We start from the raw sequence: 22,314 nt of genomic DNA on the forward strand, positions 1-22,314 counted from the left end.
TACTGTGCTTCATTTAAAATGTGCTTTATTCAAACAGACCAGACTGATACACTCCTTATAACAATTCAGTTCTGGGTGGGTTCAACCCCAGGTTGTGTTTCTACACTACTTGTTGTTCTAAGATACACAAAGAATTCAGTGGGGCACAACTGTACCCATATGCTTCTCTAATAGTATTACTATGTATTAACAATATTATAATATGTATGTAAAAATGTTAGTAATAATATACATTTATTGTGAAATTGTGTTGTGTTTGTCTTTGCATCATTAATTCATGTTAGCTAGATAACATATGCTTTTAAAGTGAGTAGTTTACAATTATGTTGCTTATATCTAGATGCACATTTTGCTAGCATGTGTTATCAATGCCCTTATAGCTAGCATAAATAAAGTCTATGCTGATGTAACTGATGGCTTTTCTAACTTTTCTAATATGTATTGTTAAGTGGCCTTAACCAAAGCATATGACAATGAGCTATTTACGACTATTTATGTACATTACTCTGTGCATAAAAACTGGCTCGAAACTGGATTGAAAGAGTTGAGTTGCTTAAGCTTCTGAAAAGATGCTGGGGCATTAAGGGAAAAGTAATGCCTGTAGTTCTGCTCAGAACAACTTGTTAATTTGGTCCAATGACGCCCCTGGTCCAAGCCCTGTGTGTAGGCCTTGGTTTTTGTGACATCACAAAAACAATGAACTGAAAACAGGTTGTTTGCAGCATAGTTTCCATATATGGAGCACATGCACTGGGGAGAGAATGGTACACTTTGAAACATTACCAGATTTTAGATACGGGCCCTTTAAGTAACTTTAAACCTTTGGCAAACACATTCTTATTGCTCAACCGAGACCTGGATGCAGCTGTTTTTTTCTCATGACCAGGACCAGAAGATCTGGTTAGAGGAAGATCTGCTTAGAGGCAGAGATTTTCTGTCTTTTCTTCAGAATCTTTTCTGTCTATAAGCCATCTTCCTAGACTATACATTTAATCATGCCCAATCTTCTCACTGCTGAGTGATTCACTGTCCATGACCAGTTTGGGATATCATAACATTCTCTTTATGCAGCAGTCATCTACAGGGCCAGTTGCGTCTACTCAGAATTTCATTTGGGAAGATACTGTCTGCTATGAAAATTCCATTTGTTACCAATACTCCATCTGGTAGCCCGTCTGTTCTTGCAAACGTCTGCAGTGCTATAAGAGGAGCTGCTGATTTAGAAATTACCCAGAATTACCCAGAATCACAGGAACAAGGAGCCTCAGGTTGTGCAGAGAAAAAAAAAATCATGCAAATTTTCCACTCTCTGTAGAGAGATTTGGGGGTGTATCTATTGAGCTTATATTGTAAATATACACCAGATGGACAAAGGTATTGGGACACCTGCTCATTAGTTGTTTCTACTGAAATCAAGGGTATTAAAAAGTGTTTATCCTGCTTTTATTGGAGTGACGTATTTCTACTAGATTTTGTAGCATTGATGTGAGGATTTGATTGCAAATCAACAAGAGACAAGAGCGTTGGAGGTCAGGATGTTGGACAATCACCACCTTACGTCATCTTCTATTCCCCAACGCATCCTAAAAGTAAGTCCAAGTCTATTGGTAATACTTCTCTGTAGGTACTTGACAAGCTGTATGTCTGTGTGTGTGCATGCATTTGCACATCTATAAGAAATGCCTAAATACCAGTCTAAAGTAGCTAAATGCATTCATTAGAAAGGATGTCCACAAACTTTTGGACATGCAGTGTAATCTAATCTGCGATTTTGCTTAACCAGCACTTTCTTGCCAAACTAACAGAATTACATAATGCAAAACCAGGCTAAATTCAATGGTCAGTTAAAGATTAGCCATTTGTTATTGTGTCTCCATTCAACAACTGTTTTATTGTAGAATCATTGCTTCCAAGATACAGACGATAATATGCTATGACATGATTATGTAACCTGAGGAAGAATACTGCATAATTAAAGTTTATGTTTCTCTCGTGTTACTAGCATGAAGTAACATGAAGGAGTAGGAATGCTGTTAACAGCAAGAGATCAAAGGCTCCAGGGCTCAGGACAACCGCTGCTGGACGCAATTATGGAGGAAGTCATTTACAACGTCCCACACTGTGGATATCCATGTGGGGTTAATACTTTACACTGCTGACTCTTGGCTTTTATCATGCAAGTGCACTGCAGACACGTTTCAAATCATAAACCTAACCTAGCGAGACGAGAAAGAGTGACCGAAAGGCAAAGACTGGACAGTCTGCTCTTTTGGACTCAGTGCAGACTGCTGCTGTTGTTGCAGGTATAAAAATAAATGTGTAAGCATGTGTAGGCCACGGTATTACGGCTTGGTGATGGGTCCTAAAATTAAAGGCAAACACATTCGCACCACCTGTGCTGTGCAGCAACATGCAAGTACTCTAACATAGCCCTGTGTTCACACACTTTGGCGAGATAAATTTAGAACGAAAACATACACCAGCTCAGACTTGGGCATGTCTAGTAGATTATCATCTTCCCAGCAGGAACACTTATGACTAAAGGAGTGTAAATTTCCCACAAGTAGTCTCTAACCCTTTTCTTCACTATAAAATTATGAATAAGATTTAAAACATGTGTACAAGTCAACCAGTACTAATTAGTCTCCTGGGAGATCCCGAATGCACAAATGGTTTGCACAGTGAAAGAGCTTAGATCTTTGAAAGAGATGTTATTATGTAATTGCAGCCATCTTGCTCTCAAAATCCTGCACAGATTTGAATTGATGATCATGAGGTGGTTTAAATGAAAGCTCATCTGATTGCGAGACATTTCAAATGTATTCTGATGGTCCAAATTGGCAGAACTGAACTGAAACAAAGGATCTCAGATTGGCACTTACAGGAAGCCAAATTCTCAGCGTTGTGAATTAGGAGTACATAGAGACCATCCACAGTTTTTCTAGCATATATTTGCATAATTTAATAAATAAGATGTAAACGGTTCAGATGAGGTTTGGTGAGAATTGGTTAATTGTAGAAAAACATACTTTTTTACAATAGTGGTGCCAGGAGTCAGAATGTATGTGTCAAATTAATAAAGGTAAAATATGGATTAATTAAAAATATTTTAACATTATGTTGCATTTTGCATAAACAGCTTCAAAATCTGACTCCACTGAGAGAATAGGGCCTTTATCAATGCTACACCAGGCTGCGCTATATAACTTTGGTGAGAACTGCATGATGCTGCATAATGTCAAATGTATGTACAATCCTGTAATATTACTTTACTTTGTTTTCAGATCGTATGGTCTGTATTTTCTGTCTGTGGACAGTGCTTTGCTGTCAGGGACACGTGAGAATGCTTTGGTGTTCACACATCAAGGGTAATGTTATATGAGATATGGTCACACCTTATGGCCACTTATGATCGGATCACCCAGGACGTATGTTAATGCCAGGTGTGAAAGAGGCCTCAGTGATGGTTCTGTATATCTCAGCTTGTCCACAAATGCATGTGTAAACCTTGTCCTTTAGTGGCGCCAATTACACAAAGCGTACACTTCCTGACTGTAGGGGGAGTCCAGAAGAATACGAATTCTCGCATAATGTTGCAGTAAGTTTTCTTTTTAGAACATAGCCTTTTGAAGCCCTGTAGGTACCTCTATGTCTCCACTATGAACGTGTTTGGCAATGTCTTATCTCTTAGCTATCATAAAATAATGTCTCAGCATTTAGGCAATAAATCAATAATGACTTTGTGTAATCATTTTCTGTGAGGGACTTTTAAAGGCATTAAGACGTCTGGTTTCTATTATCACCCCTTTGAACAATGCTGACTCAGTACATTTCCCTAGAATGATGCAATTCGCATTAAACTTTGCCTGACCTTGTGTAGAACTTAGCCTAGAGGGGAGCTTTATACCCCTCTAGCCCATGCCTGGCATTAGACATGGTAGCAATATGTTTATATTTATCTGCACCATAGTCTATTCGATTACTCGAATAGATTCAATACTTATCTACAGGCACTAGACAAACTGTGTGTGTGTGTGTGTTTATACATCTGTATCAGCAATGGGTGCAATTTAAAGTAGCTGAAACATTCATTTGAAGGAGTGTCCACAAACATTTGGACAGTGGAAAGTGTGACTTGCCACTATGGCCAAGGGGCCGCTGGTTCAAATCCTGGTTCAAAGCAATGTTGGCCACCACAGGCATCTGTTAGTTAGAGCAGTTGGAGCAGGGGATCCAGAACTTTCCTCTGAGCGTGTTGGCTGCCTGGCAATGCCACATCATCAGCAGTTCTTACCCTCCTACTGTCTGGAGAATTTGCTAGTGCTGGGGGGAGTTATGAGCAGGTGGGTTAATTGGCAGGACCTAATTAGGAGAAAAATGTTTTAATTTGCTAAATTTCAGGATCAATAAAGTATATATCTGTCTATCTTGATGAACTTTAGCAATTGATATTCAAGCAGAACATGATGCAGCATGGTTCATTAATAATGATAATGCAAACTCAATTATAATTGTTTTAGGGTTACTTAGTTTTGGGACGAACATTGGGCAGCTATTAGGCACATTTAAGGGCAACAAGACTATGTCTATAAATTAAGTTATGATATTTAATAGATTTAATAGATAAAGTGCCATTAAACCACACAAACAGCCTCATGTTGTGTGTTTTCTAATACATATTTCAGAATAGAGTTATTCAGAATTATTTTATTGCCCAGTAAAACAGTTTCATCCTGTACAGAAACAACACTCAGGTATATTTAAAATGTTTATATAGATTTTTAACAAATTAACAATCTGCAGTGTTTTATGAACTGCCTATAAAGTCATTTATTGCAGACTGGGTGAACTTCATAACTGTGTATCTGTAGCTAATCAGCTCAGCTCAGATGGATTCCAAGACATAATATCAATAGTATCGACCAGACAGCTCACTTTGAAGGCTATCCTTTGACAGCTACCCTGCTAGTGTCTGTAGGGAACAAAATTGTGTTTGTTCACTTCATGAACTTTTTCATTTTGTTCACACTGAAAGAGAGACCAGTCAGTCATGGCATTATGAGTATGTGCACGTAAAACATTACATAGCAATGTTTCAGCTAGTGCTCCTGTGGGGTTTACATCAAGCATCATGTTGACAGTGGAGTACAGTAATCCACATAGCAGCATATAAATTATAGAGTGTTGGTATAATTGGAAGAGTCAGTTTGTCTGTTAGCTACACTATATGGACAAAAGTATTGGGACACAGCTTTTAATTTTTTAATTTGTGCAGTCCTGTTGCCACAGCTGAACAAAATCAAGCCCCTAGCCATGCCGTTACACACATCAGTACACACATCGTTTTAAAGAACTGATTGAAATCCAGCATGGTACTGTAATAGGATGCCAGGATGAAATTTCTTCCTGCCTATAAATTCCACCATGAGCTGTGAGTGGTGAAAAGTGAAAGCGCTTAGGAACCATAGCAACTCAGCCAAAAATTGGTAGATCAAATAAAGGCACAGAGTGCTGAAAGTTGTCAAATCTCTGCTGATTCAATAACAACAGAATTCCAAACCTCCTCTGGCATTAACATGAATACAAAACCTGTGCGCTGGGAGTTTCATGGCATAGGCTTCTGTAGCCGAGCAGCAGCATGCTCTTTTTCAGAGGTTGATCTAGACCACTTAGTTTCAGTCAAGGGAAATCTTAATGCTTCAGCAGATTGTTGACAATTGGCAACTTTGTGGAAGCAGTTTGGGGAAGACCTTTTTCTGTTCCAGCATGGCTGTGCCCCAGTGAACAAAGCAAGATCCATAAAGGCATGGTAGAGGTGGAAGAACTTAACTGATCTAAGCCCATCAAAGACTTTGATGATGAACTAAAATTGAGATTGCAATCCAGACCCTCTCCTGTCCAACATTGATGTCTAACCTCACAAATCCTCTTCTGAATGAATGAGCAAATCGTCTCACAGACACACTCCAAAACTTTGTATAAAGCTTTTCCAGAAGAGTGGAAGCTGTTCCAGCCGCAGTGGGGAGGGGAGGACCAATTTCATATTAATACCTATGGATTTAGAATGTAGGTGTCACTTTACTTTTGTCCATAGAGTGTATCTGAGCTTTAAGCTAGTAAGACATACAGTTGCAAACTACAGGATTTTTTTTTGTTTCTTGGCCCTCTTGTGTTCAACAAACCTCACATCACATTATATGAAAAGAACTATGACAGCAGGGTCTTTTATTTACTCTAATTAATAACATTATTAAATAATTATTATAGAGGCTCCACTGGGACTGCGTAGAGGCTGTTTAGTTTTGGTTCTGGAGGGTCATAGTACAGCGCAGTTTGGAGATCTCCTTTCCTTTCTCAAACACACCTACTAAATCTGGCCATTAACAAGTGGACTGAACAAGGCGTCTTTGTGTAGGAAAATAACCAAACTACACGGAACACTGGGCCTGGTGTAGAGCAATGATCGGACATAATTTAGTAAAAGCTGGGCTAAGATTAAGAAACACTTGCTGCCTTTTCATGGGTAAATCACCTCAATCACCTCGTCTCAATAAAGATACACTATATGTCCAAATGTTTGTGGACACCCCTTCAAATCAAGGGAATTAATCCCATTGCTGACACAGATGTGCTTGTCTAGTCCCTGTAGAGAAGTATTGCCCTAGAATAGAACTCCCTGAAGCAGATAAACAGGAACCTGTTGGCACTAGGCCTAACATCATGGGCTAGAGAGGCATAAAGCCCTCCCAGCATTAAGCTGTGGAATGATTGTGCTCCATCCAATACTTTTGGGATGAGTTGCGGAGTTGAGGATAAGGTGGGGTGCTGATCATCATCCTACATCCTACTTCACTAATGCTCTTGTTGCTGAATGCAAATCCTCACAACAATGCTTCATAATCTAGCAGAAAGTCTTTCCTGGACAGTTGAGACAGTTAATTCAACACAAGCATGATAAACTATTTTTAACACCCTTGATTTTGTAAGAAACAATAAATGAGCAGGTGTCCCAATACTCTTGTCCAGATAGTGTATCTCTACGAGGCCCCATATATTCATAAATACATACATAAGTACATGCATCTCAGTCAGAGTTGGGATCAAAGAATAGTGAGAATAGTGAGAATAGTGAGAATCTTGAGAACTTCTAGTCTCGTTTAGAAAGAAATGAGTCAACTCTGATATGATTCATGTCTGGATTCCATGCCTGCTTAAATACTCAACACGAACATTTACATCTGGTTACAACTGGTTTAAAGATTACACACATCTCAAGATCACTGAGCATATGAGATCAAAGAGCTGGACCAATGACAAAAGATTAGACTATGTCAGAATAGTTGAGAAGACACCTGTGCAGGTAAGACTTCACACATACTTCATCCAAAGTTGGTCAGGTTGAGCTGTTTTACTGTACAATTGCTTCGGATACATGTTTAAGATTAAGAACTTCTGCTTTTACTGAACTCTGAGCTCTTAATGACCCTCTCAGAACAACATGTTTTCCCGCCCATTATGCTCATGAAGCTAAATCGCTGAAAAACATGGAGCAGTTGTATGTAGTCGTGCCAGAGTGCACATTCAGCTACAAACCTGATCTTCCCCTCCAACATAACACTCCGACTCTGTCCTTATGGCCAGTGACTAAGCAATTTTGAGCCTGAGCATAATTACACCCACAGCTTGCACTGCATGTCACACAGAGAGACTGAACTGAAAACTGAAGATCACCTAAAACCAAAGACGTGACATGCTGTCCACATGCTAACATTTTAATGGGCAGCAACTCTCTGTTTGCCATTAATGACTCTTGTTGCCTGAATCTGTCCTCCAAGTGTTCTTTTCTGAGAAGCGTTAGCAAGACCAGCATGTTCTGGTTGAATCTGCATGCTACTTTCTGGAACCCACAGTTTTTGCCTCCTAGTTCATGTCAAAAATTTACTTGAGCATTCTACACTACTTGTTCAAAAGTGTTGGGACACCTGCTCATGCATTGTTTCTTCTGAAATTAAGGGTATTAAAAAAGAGTTGAAGAGTTGCAGCTGTCTCTACTGTTGGGAGCATTGCTGAGAGGATTTGGTTGCATTCAGCGACAAGAGCGTTAGTGAGGTACCTCAAAATGATTGGGTAGCGCAACATCATTCCAGAGAACCCTACACTCATCTTGATCGTTTGGTGTAAGGTGGTCAGTATCGTCCTGGTGGTCTGATAAAATCAGCTTTGTTTCATTTTATCAGAAGTGTTTAGTCTTGGCTTGTGCAAATTGTGACGTGTACATTGTGAATAGCCAATAGAACAGCTCAGACCATGCTGTACGTATTCACTTAACCAGGGTCATGTCCACATTCTGCAGTGTCTTTTTCCGAACAATCTCTTGCACACACAAAGCCAGCTGTTGTTAACAGTTTTTCTTCTTGCAAATTTCCATCAGGAGCACTTTGGCCCCAGGACCCCTTCAATAGCACATAACAGTAATGATGAAATCAGTCTAATGTTGAGTGTCTAGTTAATTGAGTGGTTCCTGACCTTAAAATCACCTTAGATTTATAATCAGTCCAATATAGACCCCACAAAACCATCAAACACACATTTATCAACATTTCAATGTTTTATTTGTAAATGAATTTTGTGTACAAGGGGAAAAATATATATATATATTTATATGTACTGAAACATTACTATGTACACATTCTGGATTACACTAAAATCTTCACAACCACAAACAGTCTTTTATTATGATTGCCCCTCACCATGTATCATTCTCTCTCTTTCCTTTTCCGAATCATTCTTGTACGGATGCAGCTATGTACATGTCCCTTTTATTTACATACATTCATAGGATGTGGCTTAAAACACCTTTGTGTCAACAAGCATTTTTAAAATTCAGTCTATGAATGGAAGGAATGCCATGATGTATGTACAGTAATAGTAGTGTGCCCTTCGATCAGACAGAGAACATACAAGTGACACACAAGGAAGCAAATATCCCCCCATACGCTATCTGATTATTAGAAGTGCTTGGAATAATAACAAACTCGTTACACGTGCAGCCTCAGTACTCTCACTGTTTTGGCCACAAGCACCTCGCCGACCTTCCTAACGAACATGAACATGAACAAATCCAAACAAGTGCTGAAGTGTAGTATTTGGCTAGTTACAGTACATAACATTCACAATGTTCACATTGTAACATAACCATAATTAAAAAATTACGGGAACACTGGTACGGGCATGATCGTGTTTGTGTGAGAAGTGGGTGGGGGTGTAGCTTACACAATGACAGGCCACAGTAGCACAATGATATGTGGGGAATCCAGTAACAGGTTGGAGTTTTGAGGCAGATTTTGTGTCACTGAAATTCTAAAAGAAAAAGAAGATGCTCGGCTCTCTGGCCAAAGGCTCCAGTTCACGTACAGATGTCAAGTGAGCTCAGACTCACTCATCATGTTCAACTAAGTGCCATTGCTCCTCACATAGCAGCCACAAATACAGGCTACATATTACATGACTTACAGCTGAAAAAGGTAATACACTGATTTATATGCATCCGTTTCGCATGGAATAAAATATGATACATTTGCACAAGTTTGTCTTTCAGTTAATGTCCTGTTGGCAGTACTTGTGCCGATGTACAATACTGTATTTTACTCATGTAGAGTCACATGAAAATATTTGTCTTTTTAAACATATTTTAACATATTGACACGTGATTGTCATTTGTAAAATGTAATTAACAGAAAAGTTAGGACTCCCCCACCCCAGCCAACATGCTCACGTGGGGCTTACATGGGTGAAACAGGGGACACGGCTGGGCTTCATCATTACAGCCCACCTTAGTCTCACATGGGTCCATTTAGGCCCAGTATGCAAGGTACAACCCAGATGGGGCCCATTTTTAACCCCTTCTGGTCCCATGTGGGGTCAACGTGGAACCAGAGGACAAAACGCTTTGGTTCCTAGTTGGACATGGACATGTTAGCTGGGACATTTATTACACTGAGACAGTGTACAGTGGAATGACTTCTAATACGAACGATTTCTAATAGTCCTGAGATTGTTTTACATTTCTTCCCAGACTCATATACATCCCCATCCTTTTTGAAGGCCTCAGAGAGCTATTTGGATCTCACCATGGTAATAACACTCACTTAGCCTATCAAGAGCTGACCAAACTAAATGTCTGAGGTCAGGCTCCTCCAAAAATCCTCTCTAACCATGTTCTGCAGCTGATGTGCTATACCTGATTTTAGAATTTTAGGCATTTTAGGTAGTGAAATATGTGGGGGTGTCCAAACTTTTCTGACAGGAAAATTGCATTTCTATTAATTCCATTTTGTGTTCATGTTTATTTATATAACCATCATCTGTGAATATTGTTCAAATGAAGATCATGTCCATATGTTGATCATGTTCATAGGGTTTTTAGAGCGTGTCCTCCTTTTTTCACATGACATGCATTCGAATCAAGTAAACTCAGAGCATGACTTTTTTCAGTGTACATCCCCCTGATATTATGACAGTGTGAATCAGGTGGTACTAGCTTGACAATTCGCCCCGTAAGCCTCCCATTCCAGCACCCAGGCCACACCTGAGATAAGGGCTTTGTGGTTGACTAAGGCCAAAGAGGAGGCAGAGCTGTTAAGAGCAGACACTGACAAAAATTCCAACACCTTTTTACAAAACACCTCGCATTAAATGCAACATGAGATAAAAACAAGAAAATGTCAACACTGATTGTAGGCATACATATAAACATGTACAATCAACACTGTGCACATTTTAGTTTTCTGTTGCATTTCAGGGATTTTTTTGCATTTCTATTGTCATTCCGCTTTTCTTGTCCTTACACAAAAGTAGTGTCATTTACAAAAGTGTCCCCATAGCTTATTTGGATAGGCTGATCCCTTAGTAGCAGTTTCTGCATTCATTCCAGTCCCGTCCTCTTAGTAATCCCAACAGAGTGTAGCACCGAAGGTGACGTGCCATTGCTTTGCCACCAAGGTTTAACTTAAAACACTATAAATACAAGGGCAAGGGAGACTGTGTACGCCATGTATGTGTGCACTGTGTTCTGTGAAAGGCAGTCAATAAATACTCAGCCCTGACACTCCTACTACCTTCATCAGTCACCTTTCCCATCTACACACACGGGGGGTTGTGTGTACACTTTTACAAAAACATAACATGCACATCTACATACATGTACGCACACACAGGGAGATGGGTCTCCCAGTCCTTGGTTCTGTCCATTGGTGAGTCGTATAGAGTTAGCTCATCAGGCAGTGGGGCGGACTGTCCGGCTGCTTCGGGGAAAGCGGTGGACTTTGATGTGCTTCGACAGGTGGTCACTGCGAGCAAACTTCTTCTCACACACAGGACACTGGTACGGTTTCACTCCGGAATGGGACCGCCGGTGACGGGAAAGCTCATCTGAGCGGGAAAACCTAGAGCAGACAGAGCAGAATTGCAATGGGTTATTTATACTTATTGACTAAAGTATTGGGAAACATTATACCAAATATGCAAATATTGGACACCATGTGCATTGGCTCATGTGTACTACATAAATAGGTCAGGGACAACTGTGTCCATATACTTTTTGGGGAGACAACTGCTTTAAAATGCCTTTACTTGTCTGTCAATCTCCAGTACATTAAATAATGTATATATCCATTGAAGGCCAGTTTCACTAGTGGACACTGAGTCTCAAGCTACAGCTGTAGTTGCAGAAAACAGCAGACCATATGTATTCTAACATGCCTGGGACTGAAAGCTGATTTCATAAATTTATCACCAGCATGCATATTTATTCAGCGCTCAAAGTTACTGCTCGTCATCTGTGTTTGCCTAAAACTAGAACTTGGCTCAGATCTGAAGAGGCTGATAAAGTGAACTGTTCGCTATAGCCTCTGGCATTTAACTTGATGTGTGTGTGATAAAGTAAAAAACATTGTACAGTATAGGGTGTAGTTAAGTGTTGGGTCATTGTGCAAGGTATTATGTAAGCACACATGTATAACTATGGCGGAGAGTCTCAATGAAGATTAAAACCATACAAAAGACACAATGGGTACTGTAAAGTCCTCTCATTAACAGCAGGGCGTCAGGCTGCAAAATGGCTCGATATGCGGCCTGCTTTTGTGCATTTTAGATAACATTGTATCATAAAATGGCAAAAGCCACATAATCAAGTCTATACAAAATGACTTAAAACTGGATAAGGCAAGTGTTTGATGATTTAGGCATGCAGTTAGCACAATGCTAACCACAGGGCAAAAAACTGTTACTATTAACTAGTACCTGTTACTATTAGCCTTAAAAAAGCACTTGACTTCTTGAATATGACTAGTGTAGCGTAGTGGGTAACAACATTGCCCTCCTTGTGACAGACTAGGGTTTGATTTCCCAGCTAGGAAGGTCTAGTACCATCACTCATGACTTCAAAAACAACAGCCCCTCTAAAGCCAATCCCACTGAAGACCAACGTTGGTATTATTAATGAAAAGTAATCATTTTTACTAGCCTTTCTCAGCCTTCTATATGACCAATTCTCAAAATCAAGGTTCGGCATCTCTGAACAAGCAATTTCCCTTGCTTTTATTGCGAAAGTAGGCCAGAATATTACAATGACTCAGCATTATGACTATAAAACTATATATTGCTTTTCAGTACCAATGCGATAAGGCCAACCCAGTTGCTATACTATATCAACAGCTATTACAGTAAAGGACGAAGCAAAATCTCTGTTACATAACACGTATACTGTGCAGATATTTCAGGAGGAATAGGCCAATGGAAATGGCCCAGAACTACTCTAAATAATACGTCCACATGTATTACAGTTAATACGTATTCTCTTATTCTTATAAAGTCAGTGTTTATGGTGTATAAATGGGATATTGGAAATATAATTCACAGTGTAGAATGTAGATGGACTTCAGCCCTGAAGTAAGCCTTTTTCTCCGTCTATAATGTCTAAGCTTACATTAAAGGCAGCAGATTTTAAACCAGCACTTCTAGTCAGCATGTCGGCTGGCAATGTTATATTGCGGCTCTGCTGAACGCCTGCTGATTTTATAGCACAGCCTAGTCATTTTTGACAGGAAACTGTTTCTTGAAAAATTCCTTCCTCGAAAGCAGAGTGGAATTTTGGGCTTTGGAGCTCTTGTGTGTTCCAGCGAAATCTGCATGCCAAGAGGCCCTCTCACAAGCTCCCATTGAAACATGCTTGAGTGTGTGTGTGTGTGTGTGTGTGTGTGAGTGTGTGAGAGAGAGAGAGAGAGAGAGAGAGAGAGTAAGAGACAGAGAGAGAGATTTTGCTACAGTTAAAGATGCTGCTAGAGAGAGCACAAACATGTGTGTGTGTGTATGTGTGTGTGTGTTTTCCATGCTAGTGTGTTATAATATTCCCCAGTGAAGGCTTAGAAAACCCACTAAAGGGGACCATGAGATGAGTTTCCAGAACGTTCCTTCATGTTACACTCGCAAAGCTAGTCTCGCCACATTCACTGCAATGATACGAATGTTGAAATGAAATTAAATGCATGCAATATTCTGTACAAACAAACACATTCTCTTTATATGGACTAGATAACAGAAGGACACTCAGCCATAACATTAGCTTTGAGTGCCTAATATTGAGTGGGCCACTTTCTGTCCATTCAGATATGTCCATTCAAGTCATGGACTCCAAAAGACCTCTAAAGTCGTCCCGTGGCATCTGGTAGCAATACGTTAGCAGCAGATCCTTTAAGTCCTGAAGGTTGTGAGGTGGGACCTCCATGGAGGTCTGACCCAGTTTTCTAGCAATCACAGTTTTTTAACACATCACCTTCAAGACTGTTGCTGCCCAATATATTCAGACCGGTGTATGATGTATATTCTATATCATAATGCTGATAATAAAGAAAAGATACTGTTGGACATATAGTGTATACATCCTCCACCGCTTATAATTATAAGGTTATTACCCCACAGTTATCTCATAAATACCTTGTGTAATTAGTAAATTCAGTTATTTTAAAGTGCACCCATTGCTGACACAAGCATTTATTTGTACACACACTGCTTGTAATGTCCACTGAAATGCACAGCCAATAGAATGAGATGCCCTGGAGCTGCCACACTTGAGCCTGAGGCCACCATGCGAAATGCCAAGCTTCTGCTAGAGGGGTATAAAGCCCCCTCGTACTGGCCTGTGGAGCAGTGGGACTGAGAACTCTAGTCTGATGACTGATGAAGCTCCATTCAATGTGGGGCAGGTCTTAACGAACCTTTGGACATACAATACATACAGTAGACTCTCTCTCTCTCTCTCTCTCTCTCTCTCTCTCTCCCTCTCTCTCTCTCTCTCTCTCTCTCTCTCTCTCTCTCTCTCTTCTGCAGGGAAGAGGGAAATAGTCATGGGGCTAACACTGAATCTCAGTGTATGTCTGTGAGACTATGATACTAGGTGTGTGTGTGAGAGAGCACAGGAGCAGTAGGCGTTCCACTCTCACAGTCATGGTAACTATTCAGTACAAGCTCTTTGTCCTTCTACACCACCGGCCAGTTTTTAACTTGAAACAGACCCCCTCTCTCTCCCTCACTCTCTCACACACACAAACACACTCTCTCTCTTCTCTCACTCTCTCTCTCTGACACACATACACACACACACAAGTTTAGTTTTGTTCTCTCTAATCTAAGCCTGTCTTTTGTCTTTTGCACAGAACCTCTTTTGTAGCCAAAGATTCATGGCCTGGAAAACTACTCGTTTCCTGCTGTCCATACACATTACACACGCACACACGCACATACACACACACACACACACACACACACACAAAACTCTGAACTATTAGTGTTACTAACGTCTGTCACTGAAATGCAGGTACAATGTGAGTTGAGAGTCAACTAGACACTACTACACAGCTTCATTTGTGCATGCTCATAGTAAGAGAGAGAGAGCTGTGTTTCTAATGCCCCGGCAGTTTTGCTCTTGCTTTCTAGAAGGCTGTGTTTTGCTGTGTGTGTAATAGAAGAGGAAAAACCTTGGAATGCTTTCTTACTCTCTCAGTAGTTGTGTCTAAACTTACCCCTGTTTTCTTTCCGATCACATCTGTTCCTCAGATGAACTCCAAGGTAACACACTCTCTAAGTGGAGGTTAATGTGATTAACATAGTGCACATAAACTCACTCATAGGTACAGTGCACACCTGCCTTTATTAACATAGGGTAATCATATTTTAGTTTTCAATGTGGGGGGCTGGGGGGTCAAGTAGGCCCAAGTTGTAGAATCGTGGCAGGGTGTGTGTATGAAGGTAGGAGGAAGTTTCTAAAATCATGCATCTAAGTAATGACCAAAGGCTACATGTAGTTGCAGGGACATGTAGACCTATAGTGGCAATGAGAAGGCATCCCAAAAACGGACATAGAGGAAACATGCCCTTTAATTCTGAAATTTCAATAAAATACATCTGCTTATTTAACCTATGACTAAAAATCCATACCCAATACTCAAACCTACACTGTGCCTAAATTCCTCCTCATAATAAGATGTGTTCCCCTCAGAGAGCTCTGCCACACACACATTCTTAGGTTTTGGGTGTAACCCTCCTCAACTGGATAGTAATACTGTTTCAACAACACGCAACACCCTGAACACACCAATAGCAACAAAGACAATAGATCTATTACTGTGAGGCACACAGACACACAGCAAAGCTGTCCACTCTCAGCAAGAGTGCAGCACACATGTGACTTCAGACCACATGCTGTGTCCCCGTTTCATTTTACATTCTGCAGGGAAATGCCAGTCCACGTCATACCACACATCTTCACTCTATATCACAGGCTCCCACTATCCATATCCACAGGACTTTTTCTTCTTCTCTGCTCTTCAAAATATGCATTGCTTTTTTCTGTACCCTCACACAACATCTGTCTGTCGGAATACCTGATCTCCCTGCCCACCCTCTGTCTATTCAAGCGTTTCCTTTCTTTTCGCCTTCCTTTCACCTTGATGAACAAACCTGAAACGCAGATTTCTTACTGCATTTCTGATTCGTTATGCATGTGTCCTCTACAAATTCACTATATGAAGTCCTCTAAATGGTTAAAGTACCATTCAGCTCTTTTAAGTTGCACCCATTGCTGATACAGATTGTCTACAGAAGTATTGGCAATAGAAAAGGACGTTCTGGAGACTAGATAATCATGAAGCTATTGCCAGGCATGTGTTTGATGTGTATAAGCATTGAGCTGTGGAGCAGTCGAACTGTGTTCTCTGGAATGATGATGCAATGATCCATGCAATACTTTTGGGATGAGTTTGGGAGCTTGGGGTGAGGTGAGGTGGTGATCATCCAACATTCTGACCTCACTAATGCTCTTGTCGCTGAATGCAATCAAATCCTTACAGTAATGTGTGTCTAGTAGAAAACCTTCCCTGGACAGCATTATTCCAACAAAAGCAGGATAAACTCTCCCTGATTTTGTAAGACTTCACTTTTGTGCAGGTGTCCCAATACTTTTGTCCATCCAGTACTCACACTGAATGTTTCTCTTCTGTGTGTCTGATTTTTCTGTTTGGCTTGACATGTCTCAGATATGTTTGAGGAACACCGTAAAAAAGAGGTTCTTCAAGGGGTCTTTACCAAAAGCGATGGTTATTTCTAGAACTCAAAGAACCCTCTGAGAACTGGACTGGTTGTTTGCCTGGTTAAACAGTCCTTCTCTATGATGGAGAAAATTATGTATATGGTTATTTAAAGAACCTTTTAAATTTCTGTACAGTCTCAAAAAAGAGTGCACTATTGCTATGAGTCAAAGAACAGTGTTGACTAGAAATGAGTGTGCATAAAAAGGTAACTGTTAGCGAAAATGGCTAAATGGCTAAAAAAAAAAAAAAAAAAAAAAAAAAAAAAAAAAAAATATATATATATATATATATATATATATATATATATATATATATATATATATATAGCACAGTGCCACATAGAAACACTGTTAAAAGGTCTTTTAAAATAAATGGTTCTACATCATAGACAAGACCTGTAAATACATCATACCACTGATACACTAAACACAGAATATAATAAAAGTAACTTGTTTGCTTGTATTATCTCAGAGACAGAGACAGAAAGAGATGTGATCCAAAGATCCAATGACCTGGAAGGGAATGTGCTTGCAGATCCAACGTTTGCCTTGCAATGCCAAAGAAATCAGAAGTAGAACTAACACTCAACCAAAGTTTTTAGGACAAAACTAACTGAGTAATAATCAATAACTGAGACCTGTCTCTAGAGGTCATTGTCTATGTCTGAGACCTGTCTCTAGTGGCCAATTTACATTTGACAGACCGTTGTTAAAAGCCCTAACTTCAGAATAATCTGCAATAGTTATTTAATCACTACCCCTTCAACGCCCCTCAGGCCCAAACCCATCAAAATGAACAGACACTCACTTCCATCTACAGCCAGGCCAGTTACAGACAAATGGCTTCTCTCCAGTATGTCTCCTCAGGTGAGCTTTCAGATGGCTGCTCTTGGTGTACATCTTGGCACAGCCTGGGAAGTTGCACTTGTGCATTTTGATAAGATCCGCCACTGGATTCTTGGGGAACTTCTGCGCTCCTCCAACTAAGAGTCCTTCCTGGCTAACGCCCAGGGCAACGCCATCCCCTCCGCTACCAACAGGCTTTGCTGCAATGGGCACAGGCGCAATCCGGACAAATTTAGACGAAGCACTGAGACAGGTGGCTGCTGAAGCTGAGGAGGTGGCGGTGGGAAGAAACTGAGGGACCAGTGCAAATGTCTGTCCCTGAATGTTCAGCAACAGCTGGGCAATTTTGATGTCTGCAGCTGGGGACTGAGTTGTTGGAGAAAGAGTGGCAGGCACATTAGGTCCCTGATTCTCCTGTTTGATCTGAATTGGTTGGATTTGGAGAATTACTGGCATCCCAGTGCTGCCGGTATTACCACTGCTGGCACTGGTGTTAGTGTCCTTCTCAGTGGAGACAGGTGTACTTTGGGCCTCCTTCTTTATCATTTCCTGCGCCTGTGTAATTGGGTCAGGAGTACTTGGGCCACTGTGCGTGCTTTTGGTCTCGTTAGCAAATCCAAAGCTCACGGGAAGATCAGCCACCGGGACGGTTTGGTCAGAATTCGCCTGTGATCCAGTGGTGCTTGTCTCTGGCACCATGGGCGAGGCCTCCTCCATTGCCTCCACTCCCATTGCCATCCCAAGGTCAAGCTCCAGCTCCAGCCCTAAGGGTGACCCACCTTCTCTAGGTTCATGTTTGAGGGACACCACTCCACTCATGTTCTCTTCTAGGAACTCTTCAATCTCCTCCAGAGTGGGTTGGAAAGGCTCAACGGATGCCTCCATGTTTGTTGAGGACCATATCGGAAAGTCAAAGTTCTCTTCCTTCACGTTGTCCCTTCGTGAGTCCCAGAGGATGCTTGCTAAAGTGGTTGGGGTTGTGGTGCTAACTCCGGCATTGCTGCCATGTCCCAAAGAGGCCTGGGACAGCAGGAAGTTGAGAATGCTGTCCTGGCTCTCAGCGCTGGAAGAGCTGCCATAGCTGGAGCTGAGGACCTGGGAATCTGGAGAGGAGCAGGAACGCAGACTCGATGCGTCGCTGAGGTCGTCCTCAGAGAACGGCGAAGGCATCACTTGGTAGTTGCTCACGTCTGACACCATGTCCGACAGGTGGTACACGACAGGTGAAGCAGGGTCTGTGTCACCGTAAGACAACAAGTTCTCCTCAATTTTGAGGAAGTGATCCACCATTCCCTGGATCTGTCCTCTAGATATCTAGATATGAATGAGCTTGTCCGTTTTTAAAAGGTAGATTCCCAATTCCCTGGCTGCTCCTCAGATTATGAGGAAGTCAAGAGGTCCAAGTGACGTGAGAATGCCGTCTCACAACAAGAAAGAAGTGGCATGCTTTTCACATAGAGGAGAAGTCCAGGTTGCACCTACACCCAGAGAGTAAGAAAGAATGTTAGATACTTCTTAACACTGTATTTCTTAGTTGCAATATCTGTCCGTATTTTTATTATATCTGTTTTTTGTCCCAATCCACTCACATCTTACTACCTTTCTAAGTTGGCCTAAAGCCATAACATGCCAGGGGATACATGAACTGGCCTGTCTGTACCTTGTGATTGAATACAGTTCCCTCAGCTACCTTCCAGGCCCATATCGTGAGGCTTAGCTGGGGTGCGCGCTCTTTAAATATGTGAAATATGGAACTTGTGCGTGTTACCATTCCAGAGCACATGTGGGCAGCGTGACAGCAGTGTTCCTAAAGAGCGCGAGACTTCAGCACTCTTATTGCAAGTCAACGCGATTAAAAATAACACATAATCTCACCACGAGTAGCTATGGGGACTCTATGGTCAACAGGGGACCATAAGTGGTTCTTCTATTTTAAGCATTGCACATTGCATAGTGTTATGTTATAATAACAAAATGTAAAAAAAAAAATAATTAAATGATTTATAGGTCATTTCCACATATATATTTTTTTTCTATTCTAAATGGTGTCTATCTCGATTTGGCTGAATGGTTTCTACAGCAGTGCTATAGCTGCTGAATGACAGTATAGCTGCACACACGCGCCCCTCCACGACGGCCAGCGTAGTTTATTTTCCACCACCCAGTGACCGACAGTAACCTCCGCGCGCCACTCACAAACTGTCAACATAATTAACATGAAAGAGCGCGCTTTAACGGGCTCGTGCGCCACGCAGACGACCCAAAAATCAATACATTGACTTTAATCAGTGAGATCAACAATTCAGTTCGTCTCATTAGCCTCTCGCGCGTTTTCCCTTGCTCTATTTTGTCCTCTATTTTATTACGATATTATTAATCACCACTCCACCACACACGCGAATGCACGACTCTGAGGGTAATAATAATTATGCACGTGTTTATTTTAATAATTCGTTTTTCTTTTAGTTTATATTTTAAAGACGGTATCAGAATACCAATCAAACTATTCACGACCATGGAGTTAATGTTAATGATGCACGCGTGCACGTGTTTATTACAAAAACCATGTTTATTGTGAGTTTTTCTCGTGCAATTACTACGTGAAGATTCGCGTATAAACGCATGTAAAAATGTCCGTCGTTAGCCGCGTGGCAAGCCACGCGAATTGCCTCCTAACATGATCAATAAGCACGACAAATCGGCGTATTCGCTTATAATGCACGCGTTTCTATCGATATGACTTCAAAATAAGAACCGCGTGTGGCTCACGCCCCCGTCGCGAGGCGCCTCGGTGAGTGAGCGCGTGAAAGGGGCTCGAGCTCGGTTTCACGTAAACATGTTTTCGTCTCAGCGCGTGAGCTGCTCCTGCTGCAGCAGCAGAGCACTGTACGAGAGCAGCGTGGACGCGCACGCCCATGCTCTCGCGCAAGACGTGCCAAGTTCAAGCGCACGGAGATGGCGAAAGCGCGAGCGTCTTACCTTTTTCTTGCACAAAGCATGCATATAAATCCAAGCCGCCTGCTGCGATCAGGTGCAGGAGAAAGAGTAAAAGAAAAACAACAAGCGTGCTCTTAATGAGTAACGCGCCCTTGAGTCACGCCGCGCCGTGTTGCTACAGACTGGCTTGATCCACACGGCACGCTGGTTGTACTATATCGGGGTCACGTGACTCCACAGTGTGTTTGTGGAGGCGAGAATGAGAGGCAGGCTGCGAAGGCTCGTCCCGAAGGCGCGCCCTCATTGGTTCGCTGCCGTGCCTGGGTGGGCGGGTCTTCTCTGCTGTCGTCAGAGAGAGGGGCTCCTGCGTGTGTGTGTTTGTGAATGTGTGTGTGTGTGTGTGTGTGAAAGTGTATGTGTGTGTGTTGAATGCTGGGGAGAGAGAGGGGGAAAAGGCAGTTTCCATCTTTTCCTTCCCCTCTTTATCTGCCTGCAGCACAAGCAAGGACTCCTGACACTACTGTTGCAGAACTGCAGAGGCAGCTGTGCTGGAGTCAGTGATTTCACTGTAGTTCGGAAATGGGGGTTTGTTTATACCACTTCCACGAAGGCTCCCTCAGGAGTCCATGTTTGAGCACTGATGCTGGATGTGTTCCAAAAATACAGAGCAGGACAAACAGCTGTAATGCACATTATGTTCATGTGCCCAAGACCAAGGGTATTCAACTTAGTTAGTGAGGTCCAGTCACAAGGCTGGTCTGCAGGATCAATTAGACAATCTAAACAACCAAAGAGGCTCAGCTGCTCGAAATCTCGGAATTCACAGGTGTATTTTGTACCAGCTATTCTACCTTCCACTTATACAAATTCTACTTACTAAACCACAAATGTGCTGAAACATTAGGAGCTGCTTTATGTGATGCCAACACTGAATTATGAAATGCTCTACCAATCCCACCCAAAGCTGCAGCACAGATTAGTGACCAACATCACCACATACCTCAGTTAGCTAAGTTAAAAAAAACTTAGCTCTCCTAAAGTCTGCTTACTGCTGCCACAACATATTTTTGGATAAATTCTGTGATATAAGTTTAGTTTTTTTCCAAGCACATTATCCATTCTAAACTCATTCATAAATGCATACATAATACATAAATGCATAATTTTACTAAACACAGGTCATTGCTAACAGGCTAACAGAAGCTATTCAATTAGCTATAAACTGGCAGCAGACTAGTGCCCCTAGTGGTCTGGAAGGGAGAAGCAATTTTTGTATCGGGCTGTATCACATCGTTTGCTGTTATGACAGGGTGCTACATGGCAAAAAAAGGATGCAAGGCTGGGTGGCACAATCCTCCAACTACGGTGGCATTGTCCTCACATGCTGGGTGTCTAGTCATGTAAAATCCTTGCGTACAAAGGTCCAGCTAGGAGAACCATTGGAGTACCACACATCTTCAGCTGCTGGGCAGATAATTGTTAAGGTCAATGGCAGCAGCAGTAATGAATAATATTACTATTATATTACATGTTGTGATTTTGTGTAAGTAACAGCTACCTTCTGTTGCTTTACTGAAAATGTTTGAGATGACTCATATTAGTTAACGCAAAAGTTCTCAAAACTAACTTTTTAATGTGGAAACTCCAAGTTAGGTCAACAATTCATTTTAAAGTTGAGCTTCCTTAAAATCAAAAGTGTGTACTGCCTCTTTCAAACCTGAAATTGTTCATTTTTTTGTTGGATTTTTACTATATATATATATATATATATATATATATATATATATATATATATATATATATATATTTATATATATATATATATATATATGACCCTGAAGCATTGCTGGAATTCAAATATCTTGCAATAAGTTAAATAGTTGTGCCAC

General features: G+C 41.2%; 1 protein-coding gene across 1 annotated transcript; it reads right to left on the minus strand.

The window, feature by feature from the left end:
* Positions 1-8,608: 8,608 nt before the first annotated feature.
* On the minus strand, positions 8,609-20,620 carry LOC140560280 (Krueppel-like factor 15). The gene is made up of 3 exons (XM_072684618.1): positions 20,468-20,620; positions 17,451-18,966; positions 8,609-11,444 (listed from the first exon to the last, which is right to left on the minus strand). The coding sequence occupies exons 2-3, from the start codon at positions 18,776-18,778 to the stop codon at positions 11,276-11,278; spliced, it is 1,497 nt and encodes a 498-aa protein (XP_072540719.1). The 5' UTR covers positions 18,779-18,966; positions 20,468-20,620; the 3' UTR covers positions 8,609-11,275.
* Between the last annotated feature and the right edge of the window lie 1,694 nt (positions 20,621-22,314).

Source organism: Salminus brasiliensis, chromosome 7 (assembly GCF_030463535.1).
Source record: "Salminus brasiliensis chromosome 7, fSalBra1.hap2, whole genome shotgun sequence".
Lineage (NCBI taxonomy): Eukaryota > Metazoa > Chordata > Actinopteri > Characiformes > Bryconidae > Salminus > Salminus brasiliensis.